The 13,663-nt window shown below is 51.6% G+C and overlaps 1 protein-coding gene across 1 annotated transcript in view; it reads left to right on the forward strand.

The window, feature by feature from the left end:
* RAB44 (RAB44, member RAS oncogene family) overlaps positions 1-13,421 on the forward strand; it is a gene marked incomplete at both ends in the record, with an annotated part of 32,523 nt that extends 19,102 nt beyond the window's left edge. Inside the window, 8 exons of the mRNA XM_082848915.1 lie at positions 150-245; positions 2,244-2,431; positions 3,016-4,478; positions 7,793-7,874; positions 8,921-9,035; positions 10,109-10,210; positions 11,773-11,849; positions 13,331-13,421. Coding sequence (XP_082705041.1) covers positions 150-245; positions 2,244-2,431; positions 3,016-4,478; positions 7,793-7,874; positions 8,921-9,035; positions 10,109-10,210; positions 11,773-11,849; positions 13,331-13,421 — 2,214 coding nt within the window. The remainder of the gene's footprint in view (positions 1-149; positions 246-2,243; positions 2,432-3,015; positions 4,479-7,792; positions 7,875-8,920; positions 9,036-10,108; positions 10,211-11,772; positions 11,850-13,330) is intronic.
* Positions 13,422-13,663: the final 242 nt, after the last annotated feature.

Genomic DNA, 13,663 nt, shown 5'->3' on the forward strand with positions numbered 1-13,663 from the left:
CAGGGCAGCTGTCCTAGACCCCTCCTTGTTGAGACATCCTGGACCCTGCACCCTAAGCCTGGGTGGAGGTGAAGTGTGGGGAGAGCCAGCCCAGCCCAGCTGGGTCTTAGATTCGGCAATACAGGGGCTGAGACCTTTCTGCTCCCCAGAGCGACGCCCGGGGCCTGGCCCTCAGCTCCCAGATGCAGGAGGTCCTGGAGGCCAAGGAACGCATGGTGCAGCGCCTGACTGAGGGCCAGAAGGAGGTGAGTGACGGGTTTCCCCGGGAGCCCAATTTCTGATGATTCACAGACCCTGACACCCATCTCCTGAGGGTTCCCTGGGCTCATTGGGCTCCTGCATCAGAGCTGGCCCCTAGGAAAGCGATGTCTCTGGCCTTTTTCTGAGATGAGGCTGGGTACTGCAGTGGACATGAGTGGGACATGAGTCAGAAGGTCCAAGTTCAAATTCCTGCTGTTCCAATTAAAAACCATGCAAATCCGAGGAAATAATTTTGCTTGTCCTGGCCTTAGTTTCTCCATCTGTAAAATGGGAATAGCCACATCTACTGCATCTCCCCGGCTAGTTGTGTCAAATGAGGTAATAAATGGGAAAGCATTTTGAAACAGGAAAGCACTGGGCAAATACAAAGTCTCAGCATTGGAGAAGCTTGGTGATAGAGTGGTGTTCAACTTTCATCTCCATTGTCAGCTGAGTGACCTTGGGCAGGTTTTTAACCTCTCTGACCCCTGGTTTCCTTATCAGAGAAATGGAGATCAGAACTTTTGCCTTAGAAGGCTGCTGTGATGATTAGAGATACTATATTTGAGGGTCTAAGATGGTGCCTGGCTGGTAGTAGGTGCTTTACATATCACAGTTGTTACTGTCGCTGAACCTGACCTAGCTTCCTGGTCAGAATACCTGCTACCCCAACACCTCAGGTCTCATAACCTATAGTCACTTCCAGTTGGCATTGTGCTAAGCCTTTGGGTCTGAGACCCTGTCCCACTGTCTCCTCCCTCCTCAACTTTCAGACCGCTGACCTTAGTAAAATCACCACCTGTTGTAACCAGGACAACCTGCATTCTTTCAGCACTGGACCAGGTTCCCAGTCTTCCCCACTGTTGCCTTGGCTGGTCCTGCTACCTGGTCTCACCCTCCTGACATGGGTTGATTTCCCAGGTGCCTCTGCAATAGCTGCTCCTTGGAAACTGAGGCGGGCCCCTTCTGCCAAGGGAAGAGGTTAGACTTTCCACATGGGACCATTTTGTCCTGTCCCCTGTGGATGTGAAGCTTCTCCCCCCAAGGCTATTCATTCCTTCACCCAACAACTATTTATGGTGCAACCACTATGTGCCAGGCACTGTTCTAGGTTCTGAGGAACATAATAGACACAAATAACTCCTGTCCGTAGAGTTATTGTCTAGTCAGAGAGAGAGATGATAAACTAAATAAGCAAGTAAAATCTATAACATATTAGATAGTGAAAGTGCTAAGGAGAATAAAGTAAAGCAGGGCAGGGGGACAGAAGGGTTTTGATAGGGGAGTCAAGGAAGGCCTCACTAAGACGATGACTTGGAGGAAAGATCTGAAGGAGGTGAGGAGTGGACCATGTGGTATCTGGGGGAAGAGCAGTCCAGGCAGAGGGAATAGCAAGTGCAAAGGCCCTGAGGTGGGTATGATGTGCTGTGAATGTTCAAGGACCAGCAAAGAGACCTGTGGGCTGGAACAGACTGAGGGAGCAGGTGGGGGAGGAGGTGGTAGTGGGAGAGAAGGTCAGAGATGTAACAGAGGTGGGGTTGGCGGGGGAGACTGTGCAAGGCCTTGGAGGCTATCGTGAGGCCTTTACCTTCCATACGGCATGGTCAGGAAGCTCTCCATCTCCCAGTCTTGTGACCTGCTGTTGGATCAGGAGCTCCCTGCAGACCAGGTGCACTCAGAGATGAGCGGCCACTGCAGAACACTGTGCAGAGGAGGGTGTGATCCCATGTATGCTTCAGGCCCTTGCGGTGCTGGCAGTGTGTGTTTCCTACACAGTTCCCTCTCTCTTCCCCATCCCCCAAATTCCAATGTCTCTCCCGGGTGGGAGGTAATGGAGCTAATTAGGCCAGTGAGGGGGTAACAGCCGCCCCACGCCCCAATCCTATGTTTTAAGCTGGGTGTCCAGGAGCCTGGAGTCTGTGCCCCACAGTGGCCTTGGGAGGCTGTTTGTTCCCCTGAAGGGCACCTGGGCTTCCCTCCTCCTCACCCTCCACCTCCTGCAGCTGGAGGCCCAGCTCTACCGCCTCAGCAGCACACACCAGGAGGCCAGCTCAGAGAACCAGCAGCTTCGGGAGGCCCAGCATGACCTGGCTGGGAGGCTGGAAGAGGTGCGGGGGCAGCTGCAGGTGACCAGGGAACACCTGAACGCCACCAAGGGCCGTGTGTCCTGGCAGATGGAGGAGGAACCGAGGCAAGTAGCTGCCACCCCTGGGCTGGGCTGGAGACCAGGGGCTTCCTGGAAGAGGGGAGGGCGGCTCTGAGTTCTCCGAGGCTCTGCTCAGTGCCCAGAGCACACAGACTCCCTCCTTAAACCTCACAACAGCCCTGCCAGGCTGGGATTATCATGCCCATTTCTCAGACGAGGAGACAGACGGGGGAAAGTCATGTGCCCAGACACACATGACATATGAATCACACAGCTGGGATTCACACACACACACACACACACACACACACACACAGGCTAGTGCAGTGCTGGATCCTTGGCGGGTACAGCACCCACTCTACTCGTTACAGGTCAGAGGAGTGGGATGGGCCAGAAGAGTAGGGAAGGCTTCCTGGAGGAGGTGAGGCTCCATATAGGCCTGGAAGGATGAGCAGGATTGGAGGTGGGGAAGGGTAGGGAGTGTGTGCCAGGACAGAAGCACTGCCAAAGGGAAGACTGGGAGGAAGGACTAGCGGTGAGGTGCGCACCCAGTGGTGATGGATGCCGACAGTGTAGGTGTGACCTCTACCCGCCCCTCCCCTGACCTTAGCTTCCCGCACCCTTTCTAGTGTCCCCAGAGCAGGTGAGGAGAAGGCCTCAGTCTCCTCTGAGGAGGCTCCCCTGCCTGGACTGACTGGGGACAGCGATGACTGGGACCAGCTCCTCAGCAGCTTCAGCAGCACCCGCCTCAGTGCCCTGCAGCTCTCCGGGAGCCCACCCCCAGCTCTGAGAGCCTCCTCAGGCCCCTGGACACCCCAAGCGGTCAGGCAGATCTCCATCCCGGAGCCGCGTGCTTCTCTCTTTGGTCAGGAGCCACCTTCAGATCCAGATGGGTCTCCAGGAAGCCCCCCTAGGGTGCCTTCCGGGACTGAGGAAGAGAAAGGAGTGAACCCAGAGGGGCAGGACATCAGCCCAGAGCAGACTGGAGAGCCCCCCAGCTTGGAACCTAAGGAGGAGTCAGGGCCTAGCCCTGGGGTCCACTTCCACTGGGGGCTTCCAGGGGCTCCAGCTGGGGAGTCAGGGGGCCTGGTGGCAGCTGTGCTGAAAGTGCTCATTCCTTTGGAGGATGGGGCCCCTCCTCATGTGACCTCTCCCCCTCCCCAGGCCCCAGCTGGGCCCAGTGAACAGTTCCAGGCCTCATACCCAGATGACGAGGGCTCCGGGCCTGGGCCTGTCCCAGCCAAGCCACCCAGGCAGAGAGAGGCCCTCCATCAGGACCCACATGCCGCTGGATCTGAGCCAGGGCTGGGGTCCTCAGGAGCTGGAGCCCTCACAGCAGGGCTGGATGAGCCCTCCCAGGGCCTGGAGCCTGTGGGTCAGGTTCTCACAGAGAGATTGGAGCAGGGCAAGCTGAGCCCAGATGCACAGGGGGGCCGTCCTGGGGGACTACAGGAAGCTCACAGCCAGGTCCTTGGGCCTGAAGGGCTGCCTGCCCTACCCCACCAGAGTCCGGAAGAGGAGCCCAGGGCTGACGAAAGGAAAGCAGGGGACCAGGGAGGGCAGGATTTCAGGTCAGAGCTGTCCGTTGAGGCTCATGGCCTGAAAACTGGGCACCCGGAACTTCCCCAGCACGATTCCCCACCTGCTCCTCTCCCACCTGACAGAGCACAGGCTCAGGCTGAGGCACAAGCCCCAGCTCCTGAAAAACCATCACCTTCAAGGGGCTCTCCCCGCACAGGGGCTCAGCCTGGGGATGCAGCAGGGCCCCAGGAGCCCACACAAACCCTCCCCACCAGGGCTGAGCTGGAAGCCCAGCCCAGGCCCCAACCTACAACCGCTCACGCAGTAGAAGAACCAGGGCCCCTTCAATCCAGGGAGCCAAGGGCAGAGAACAGTCCTGAAGATCCAGGAATGGACTCCGGAGGCATTGGGCTGACCCCACCCCCAGGGGACTGCACGGCCAGTGAGCCTTTGGCCAATCCTGATTACGCCTTCCATGTCATCTTCCTGGGAGACTCGAATGTGGGCAAAACATCCTTCCTGCACCTGCTGCACCAGAACACCTTCGCCACTGGGCTGACAGCTACTGTGGGTAAGGGCCACCTGGGGAGGGCGGCAGAGGAGGGAGGGGAGACCTGGGGGACCAGGCTGAAGAGCTAGAGCAGGCCCAGAGCAAGCCATCCCTGAGGAAGCTGTAGGTTCTGCCCTCACCACAGGCCCTGCATTAGACATTATTTTATAGCATAATAGCATAATCTGGCTATTTTACTAATCATCTCTAATTACAGGTAATTGGCTTTTTCTGCATTGATCTGATTAGCTAATAATGTGCCACATCAACAAAGCACCCTGCAATTTAGCTGCCAGCACTGGCTGATGGTGAAAACAAGCAGGTCTCCAGCCACGTGGCCCCTGGGCAGGCCACCGCAGGGTCCCTGCTGCTTGAATTTGCTCAGGACCAACCCTAGGCCAGTCAGCCAGACTGTGGCAGGAAGTGGCCTTTGGCAAGTTGAATATTTTACGCAGAATGTATTTGCAGAGTGGGGTAAGTTAGGAACACAGGTCCCTGAGCTCAAAACCCGGCTCTGCCACTTACTAGTGGTATGAACTTGAGCAAATTATTTAACCCCTCTGAGCATAATGGGGGCAACGGTAGTGCTGACCTCATAGAGGGGCTGTGAGAATTAGTTCAGTTAATACATACCAAGTTCTCGGAATAATATCTGGCATGTATTAAGTGCTCGATATTAGTTATTTTTATGGTTATTATTATAAGTAAATGTTTGATAATGTCTAATTCAGTGGCTTTTGCAAATGAAATGTCCCATAGCACAAAGGCTCCTCTCTCTAAAAATACTGGGATATGTGGCCACTTGAACATTGCATAGAGCCACAGAAAAGAGCTGTGGGAACAGCCAGCTTAGGAGCAAAGTTGGAATGGTCCACGTCTTTGTGTCCCACCAGGGTGCGTGCTGGTGGGGATCAGTGCTAGACCAGTGGATAAAGTTCTCACACTTTATGTAAGAGAGGCCCCCCAGGACAAGTTCTTGAAATTTTCTCTGCCAATTAAAAATGCAGACTTGTCAGGAAAAGGGGACCCATAGGAGGCCTGGTCTGATGTTGAACAGGGTCACAGGGTCTGCAAGGCCACCATCCTTAATCACCTAAGCTACTGGTTACTGACCACCTACAATGCACCAGGCATACACGCCTTATTCCTTACATCAGCCCTCCCTGTGATTGAGCCTCTCCCATTATTATGTGGTAAGAAGTTTCCACAAAATTCAGTAGAGAAAAATACAGATTGCATAACTGTAAAAAGACAAGGCAACTTTGCATGCACTGCTAGCCAGCTGGGAGGACCTGAGATCCAGGTGTGTGATCCAAATCTGTCCCACTGCTAGCTGTGGGTTGGTGCCCTTGGTGGCTGTCATCCATCTGGTTTAACTATCATTGGGGATGATTCCAGCTTCCTCAGCCATAAACATTTCCCCACTCAGCATCACCCTGCTCCATTCCCACCCCCCTTTCTCACCTGCCTCCATTTGAGAACAGGGCTGGTGGAGGACCAGAGCCAGAGCCAGAGCCAGAGCCCGAGCCCATCGAATTATAGCTGATTGTGCATTTTTTGAGGCTTCTCCATATCTGCCCCCATTTTACAGATGAGGAGGACAAAGAATTGAAGACCCAGTTAAATTTCTTGCCCTACCTGGGCCCCAAAGTTCATACCCAGGGCCACCTGCCTTCAAAGCACACGCCCCCACTCCAGAAGTTTTACCCTCTTATGGGTTCAGCCTTGCCCTCTCCCTGGGGTTGTTCATGTAAAACAGCAGATTCCTTGGGAAGCTGAAAACATTATATTTCTAACAGTTTATGTGGTTAAGTTGTAACATGTTTCGGGGAAGGTGCGGGGATACATGGGTGGATTGAGGAGGGTGATGGGCAGGGAGGTGGAAAGTGGGAGTAGAGTTACTAAATGCAAGGGTTTAGTTAGGGTTAGGGTTGCTCAATAGATCACACAGTGGGTATTTAAGCAGAGGCTGGATATCATCACGGGGGGTGGGATTGGATAACCTCAGAAGTTCCTGCAGACCCTGGGCTTCCTTAGACCTGGAGGAAAGGGGGCAGTAAGGAGAAATAGAGGGACTTCCCTGGCAGTTAAGGGACGCTGCGCTTCCATTGCAGGGGACACGGGTTCGATCCCTAGTCGGGAACTAAGATCCTGCATCCCGTATGCCACGTGGTGCGGCCAAAAAAAAGAGAAGTGGATGCTACAGACAGACTTTTGCTTCAGCATTTTGCTGAGGTCAGGGCTCCCATCTGCCACTTCTCCCAGTTTCCTGTGGAGAGCATGGGTGTGGGGGATGGTCTGTGGCTTCAGTCACCACCAGGGACAGCAGCAGTTGCTTCTGGGGGCTGCATGAGAGACCTAGACCTTGAGGAAGGTCTTACCAGCTCAGGGATAATATGAGGAGATGCCCCTTTCCGGAGCTGGTCTGGGCCCTGCAGTGGGCTCAGCATGGACAAAGCAGCCCCTCTCTATCAGCCCCACCCGGCCTGGTGTCCCTGGGAAGTGGAGGTTGGCTGGAAGGTTCTCCCCAAAGATTCCAAACCTCCCTGGGACTTCACTATTACTACCATATTTCCAGGCACAGGAGGTGTCTAGAACCATGACACAGGGAAGGGTGGGTCTGTGAAATTTGAGGAGCTGGGGCTCAGGGAGATGAGAATTCATAGTGATAATAAAAATTACCACCTCCTAAGCACCCCCTAGAAATTAGGCTGAACCTTGGACATAAGTCATTTAATCCTCCCAACCACCCAGTGATGTGGGTCTTTTTAAATTGCCACCTTGCAGATGAGGAAGGAAGGCTCAGAGAGGTGAAGTGACTTGCCTGAGATCACACAGCCAGTATAGCAGCAGAAGGTGGACAACTCACGGCCCAACTGGTCATCCTTGAAGCCAACATTCCTTCCACCCTCCCAGGCTGCTGTCTGGGTAAAGGGGGAAGATGCATGCAATAATTAGGAATGAAACAAGAAGTATTATAAAAAATAAATTAACAAAACTGATTTTCCTGAGTAGCCTGAGGAATAAACACTGCCGTGCAGTTGAGAAGACAGATTTTTTTTGTAGAGGTAAAAACAATGCAAGGTGCCTCACGCTGGCCAACTCTCAGGGCGGGAGTGCAGTGGGAGCTGCGTGGTCAGGGAAGGCTTCATAGAGGATGTGGGCCCTCAAGTATGGATGGGATTTGGAGAGCAAAAGGGAAGCCCAGCAGCTGGAGGTTCCCATCCCACCCTGGCTGGTACTGGGGACAGGTATGTATTCAGGCAGGCCTCAGCTGCAAGTCTGGGATGGTAACTTGAAGTCAAGTAAGCTTGACTCTCCTCTTTGTGTCCTAGGAGTGGATTTTCGGGTCATAAACCTGCTGGTGGACACCAAGCGCTTTGTGCTGCAGCTCTGGGACACAGCTGGCCAGGAGAGGTAACGAGCACTGTCGACATTAGTGGCTGAGTCTGGGCTGCAGAGGAGTGGAGGGCAACCCCGACCCTGAGGAGTCCAATATGGGCTAAGAGGCAACCAAGTGCAAGTGCAGCTTCTAACCCTGATGATTCAGGAGTTCAGGGATGGAGAGATGAGTCCAGATCCCATGCAGGAGACAGGACAGCAGACCCAGAGTTCCCCTCAGCATGGCAGGGCACCTGTGATGGCCATCCCAACAGGGGACAGCCACCCAATCACTTGTCCTGAAAACGCTGGCTTTCCACTTTCTGGTTAAGCCATAGTGATCAAAACTGAAAAGGCACATCTTCTGTGACCCAGAAGTTCTACTTCTAGAAATTCATTCTATTGATAAACTCATACAAGACTATAATATCAAAGGGACCAAGACTGTTCATAGCAACACTGTTTATATTATGAAACATTGGAAACAAACTAAACACCATCAGTAATGGACCAGTTAAATATATTAGAGTCTCTCCACACAATAGAATATTATGAACACAAAAAAGATGGAGGACCCTCTTTATGTACCAATAGGGAAATATCTTCAAGACATTTTATTATGTGGATAAAACAAAGTACAGAATACTGAATATTAATAGGTACAGTGTTTTACACTGTATTTGTTTAAACAGTATGTATATGGGTATATGTGTGTGTGTGTACATATACATTTATGTATCTATATATATATAATACCTCTGGGAAACTATTTAAGAAATGGGTAAAATAAACTTCTTGCTATCAAAAAAAAAAAATGGGGAACTCTGGCTGCCTCTGGGGGTGGCTGCAGGATGAGGGTGGGGTTGGCTGGGAGAGACTTTTCACGGGGTGCCCTTTGGTACCTTCTGAAATTTGATCCATGAGGACTGTTACCTATTAACAATAAGCACACTGTAAGAAGGAAAATACATGCACGTTCTCTTTGGGAAGCAATTAGAAGCAGATGGAGTGGCTGAGGCCTAGAGAGGTCAGGGCTTGGGGTCAGGCCGCCTGGCATGGCCTGATGCGGACTCTCTGGGTAGGTACCACAGCATGACGCGGCAGCTGCTCCGCAAGGCTGATGGAGTGGTGCTCATGTACGACGTCACCTCCCAGGAGAGCTTTGCCCATGTGCGCTACTGGCTGGACTGTCTCCAGGTGAGCTGATGGCTGCTGGGGTTGGCCCCAGTGTGTGGAGTCAAGAGGGAACCTGTATCCTTCCCACTCCCTCTTTTCTCCCAGGATTACAAATGACACAGCAGACATATGGGTGACATAATCTACTGAGGGTATGTGGCTGGATGGGCTGGGAACATAGTAGTACAAAGAAACTACAACCACATAGTACGGCCTCCAAAACAAACTCTTTCCTTTATCCTATGACCATTTTTTCCTATATACAGAAGCTCTGTGATGTCTTCTTAACACCTGGGGATAATGCAAGTCTAGTGCCACTCTAGGTAATCATTCCTCTGTTCACACATCTCTAGTTCTTTCCCCCATGTACTTACTTGCTGTATGTATACATGCTGACATTCTGCAGTATGTGCTAGCACAGAAGAGGGGTATGAAGAAAGACATGTTGTCTTCTCTCTAGAAGTTTCTAGTCTAGTTGAAGAGATGCAAGAGAAGCAGGATAAGGTGATACATGAGGGGAGCTGGGTTCTGGGTTCTGATAAGACCTGGGTTTGTATCCCAACTATCCCATCCCAACTCTGTGACCTTGGAGAAGTGACTTAAACTCTCTGAACTTCAATTTCCCAACTTTTCTCATAGAGCAGTTGTGAGGATTAACTGATATAACTGCTTTCAGCACAGCACCTGGTATACAGTAAACTCTCAGTAAACAGAAGCTATTATTATTATTATCCATGAAACAATTAGGAGATGAGCCAAGGCAGCCTGCATAGTCAAATGCTGGGCTGCTCAATACAGGCAGGAAAGAGGAGCATGGACAGGAGCAATCTAGGAAGGCTTCCTGGGGGAGGTGACTTTGAGGTTGGCCTTGGAAAGTGGGTGACATGTTTGCAGGCAGAGAGGTTCACTGCAGATGGAAGGGAAAGTGTCAGAGGTGGGAAGAGTGTGGAGTGGGTGTGATATGGAAAGGTGGGCATGTGTGGAGGGAAGTGGCACACAGTCAGCTTCCTGGAGAGTATGGCCAAATCTACCCAGGGCCTGGCACACAGCAGGCACTCAACATGTGTTGCTGAGGGAAGATGTTCTGTGCACAGGATGCAGTGTCTGACAGCGTGGTCATCCTTCTCTTGGGAAACAAGACAGACTGTGAGGAGGATCGGCAAGTGTCCACCGAGGCTGGGCAGCAACTGGCCCAGGTGAGTACCTGGGCATCAGCCCCTCCCCCAGCCTGGGTTGGGCAGACCCCTCCCTGGAGGGTAATGAATAGGTCACCCTGGCTGATACCACAGAGAAGGATCCATTCCTGCCCTTGCTCCATCAAAGACCTACAGCCTCCCACACACCCGGGGCCTAAGACCCAAACACGAGAAGGTAACAGTGGGCATGACGTTGAACCTCACTGTTGAATTAGCAAATCCCCACAGTGTCCCTACCTACCTAAAAATATCTTCAGAGTCAAAATCTTTTTAAGCTTCACTTAAAATTCCCAATCAAATCTTAATTTTATCTGTGGTCTCCAATTAACATAACATTCCTTCTAATTTATTCTATCTTAAGACCCAAATTCTTCCCTAGGAAGATTGCATCAAAAGCCCTGTCACCAGACAGCGGACAGTGGTTACTATTTATTTATGAATAGAACTGAACTACATTCCAGAAAATCTGGAGAATAATAAAGGTGGAACAAAGACTCTCGCTACCCTGCCCTACCTCTGACACCACCCCTCTTGGCATTTCCATATCGTATTTCCTTCCTGTTTCTTCTCTCATTTCTCCTGATCATGAGGTCATCATTGTGACTCCTGGTTGGTGGGAACTTTTTCCTCTTAAAAGTAGTAGCTCAAAAAAAAAAAAAAAAAAAAAAAAAAGTAGTAGCTCATCTCCTTGACACAGTAATTCCTCCTCTAGCAATTTATCCTAAGGAAAGAGTCAGAAATAATAATTCTTAAGAGAATGACGTACTGGATACCTGTGTATTATATATAATTGAACATTTGTATGAGGATATTCTTTACAGTGTTATTTATAAGAGCAAACCTTTGGTGGTTATTTGTGGAGCTTCATGTGAGAGGCTAGCATTTGCCATTAAGAATCCTGTTCTAAAAAATATTTAAGGGTGTGGAGGAAATGCTTACAATATAACGTGAAGTCAGAAAAGCAGCTGCATCTCTGGGTATAGGTTAGGTTGAATCAGTCAAATCTGATATTGGACTGTTTGGTGTCTATCAAAACAGCACTTTCATATGTTTAACCTAAAGTATAATGACGTTTAGCCCACCCCCTCACCCCCCAATAAAAGGGTTATATAAAACACAATGGAAATATATACTCAAACACTAACAGGAGTGTTTTATATTTTGTATTTCTACTTTTTTATGCTATATTTTCAAATATTTCCCCCAATTAAATATTTTTAAAATTAAAAATACATAGAACTAATGACTTAAAAATGTCCCCAAGGACACTTCTCCAAGTTGGGACACAGGCTTCCCACCGTCACTTTGAATGCTGTGGAGTTTTCTAGGTGGCATCGTTGATACCTTGTCCAGCCAGGGTGGAGAGACAGTGGGCAGATGGGCAAGGCTGGGGGCCATGGGCCACAAGGAGACGGAGATGGGCTGCCTCACCGGTTGGGGTTGCCTGGGGGTGTACTGGGTGGGACTCTGTCTGATGATCAGGTCTTTGGTGGTGGGCACTGCCACCTAGACTCTCAGTGGTCTCCCCCATGGCACCTGTACCCCTATCTGTCTGGCTGCAGGAACTGGGGGTCTCCTTTGGAGAGTGCAGCGCTGCCCTGGGTCACAACATCCTGGAGCCTGTGGTGAACCTGGCCCGGTGAGTGCCACCCTGCTGCTTCCCGCCCAGAATCTTCTGGACAGCCTTCAGCTGACTCATGTGGGAGGGGAAGGCCCATTCCGAGGAAGCACCTGTGAAAGCACAGGGCTCAGGAGTCTGGGGAAGGAGAGAGAACACTGCACGGAGTCTCCTCACTCCAATTCTACCAGTCCTGTTAGCTGCATCACCTCTGGGAAATCTCCCGTCCCCTCTCTGAGCCTTGGTGCAGTGGCCGAGGGGCCAGGTTTGATCCCTGGTTGGGGAACTAAAATCCCACAAGCCAAGCGGTGCGGCAAAAAAAAAATAGTAATAATAATGCAGTGCATTTAGAGTAAAATCAAAATGCCTCTCAGTGGCCTGTATTGGCTCCAGTGCCATCTCCCTGCCTGCGCCCCCCCCCCCCAATAAGCTTCAGCCGCTCAGAGGGACCCTCCCTGACCACACCCCCTCCCACCGCTATGATTACCTTCTCTGTGTCCTTCAAAGCCCTTCTTGAAAAAAAAACAAAAAAGCCCCTCTTGACAAACTGTAGTTACACATGCATTTGTCTGTTTTCTTTTTGCTGCCTGCCTTCCCTACCAGGCTGTAGCTCCAGGAGGTCAGGGTCATGTCTGTTTTGTTCAGCCCCTCCTCCTGGGGCCTGGCACATACTAGGTGTTCAATAAATGAATGAAGTGAGTGAGGGGGGAGGGGTATTAGACCAGATGATCTCTGGGCCCCTTCTCTGACAAAGCAGCTAGAGTGAGCTTGCTAAACTTCAATCCTGATCACGCCAGATCCCTCCGACAGGAAACTGCTCAGTGGCTTCCCTTTGCTTTAGGATAAAAGCCCAAGTTCCTGAATGTGGCTTCCTGGCCAGCAGAGCCCTGAATCCCTGCTGCCTCCAAGGCTTCTTTCTGGCCATTTAGTCCTTAGGCTCTGTGATTTAGGACAGCGCCAGGCACACAGTAAATATATTGTGAATAAATGAATGAACGAAGGGGCTTTGCTTCCCCAACCCCCAAGCTCTCTCTCGACCCTGAGCTTTTGCCCTCTGCCTAGAACACACCCCTCCCCCTTTTCTGCTAGTGAACCCTTGTCCACTGCTCAGTCTCAGCTCCATCTCTGCCTCCTTGTTCCCTAAATCCCTCCAGGACCTGGTGTGAAGTCCCTCTGTGTGCCTCCCCATTCCTGGGTCCTGATCGCCCCTTCCCCTCTCTGTCTCTCTCACTACTCAAGGCAAGGACATGATGGCTTCATTGTCATAATCAGAGTCCCTTGCGCCTGGCACACAGTAGGCTACAGAGAATGCCAGAAAAGAGACAGGAGGCCGAAGTCTCCGTGGCCCCATTTTTCTGGTGCCATGTGGAACGCAGGACAGGGGCATAGCAGCTGAGAGAGAGGAAGCTCGGGGGGGCAGCCCCCCAGCTGCACCCCTGGGCCCCTCCCTGCTGTCCCTGGGAGGTGAGAGAGAGGACTGATGCCCAGGCATCTTCACGCAGGTCACTCAAGATGCAAGAAGACCGCCTGAAGGGCTCACTGGTGGAGGTGGCCCCCGAGAGGCCACCCAAGAGAGCTGGCTGCTGCTCCTGAGCACCTGGCCTGGCCAGGGTAGGCGGGCCACCTCCCTGGGTTTCCTGTTCCTCGGGTCCTGTCCCACCTGCCTGGACACAGCAATGACAGAGACAGCCAGCTTGGAAGTTCAGGAAAATCCTCCTCGGGTCAGGACTTGGATCCCAGGGGAGTGGCTGCACTAATGCTGCCCTTTGTACTCCAAAGGACTTTTCTGAGTAATAAGACTGGTAGTGGGGGGAGGGGGGGAGGTTAAAACTCTT

Source organism: Leucopleurus acutus (genome assembly GCF_964270905.1).
Source record: "Leucopleurus acutus genome assembly, chromosome: 10".
NCBI lineage: Eukaryota > Metazoa > Chordata > Mammalia > Artiodactyla > Delphinidae > Leucopleurus > Leucopleurus acutus.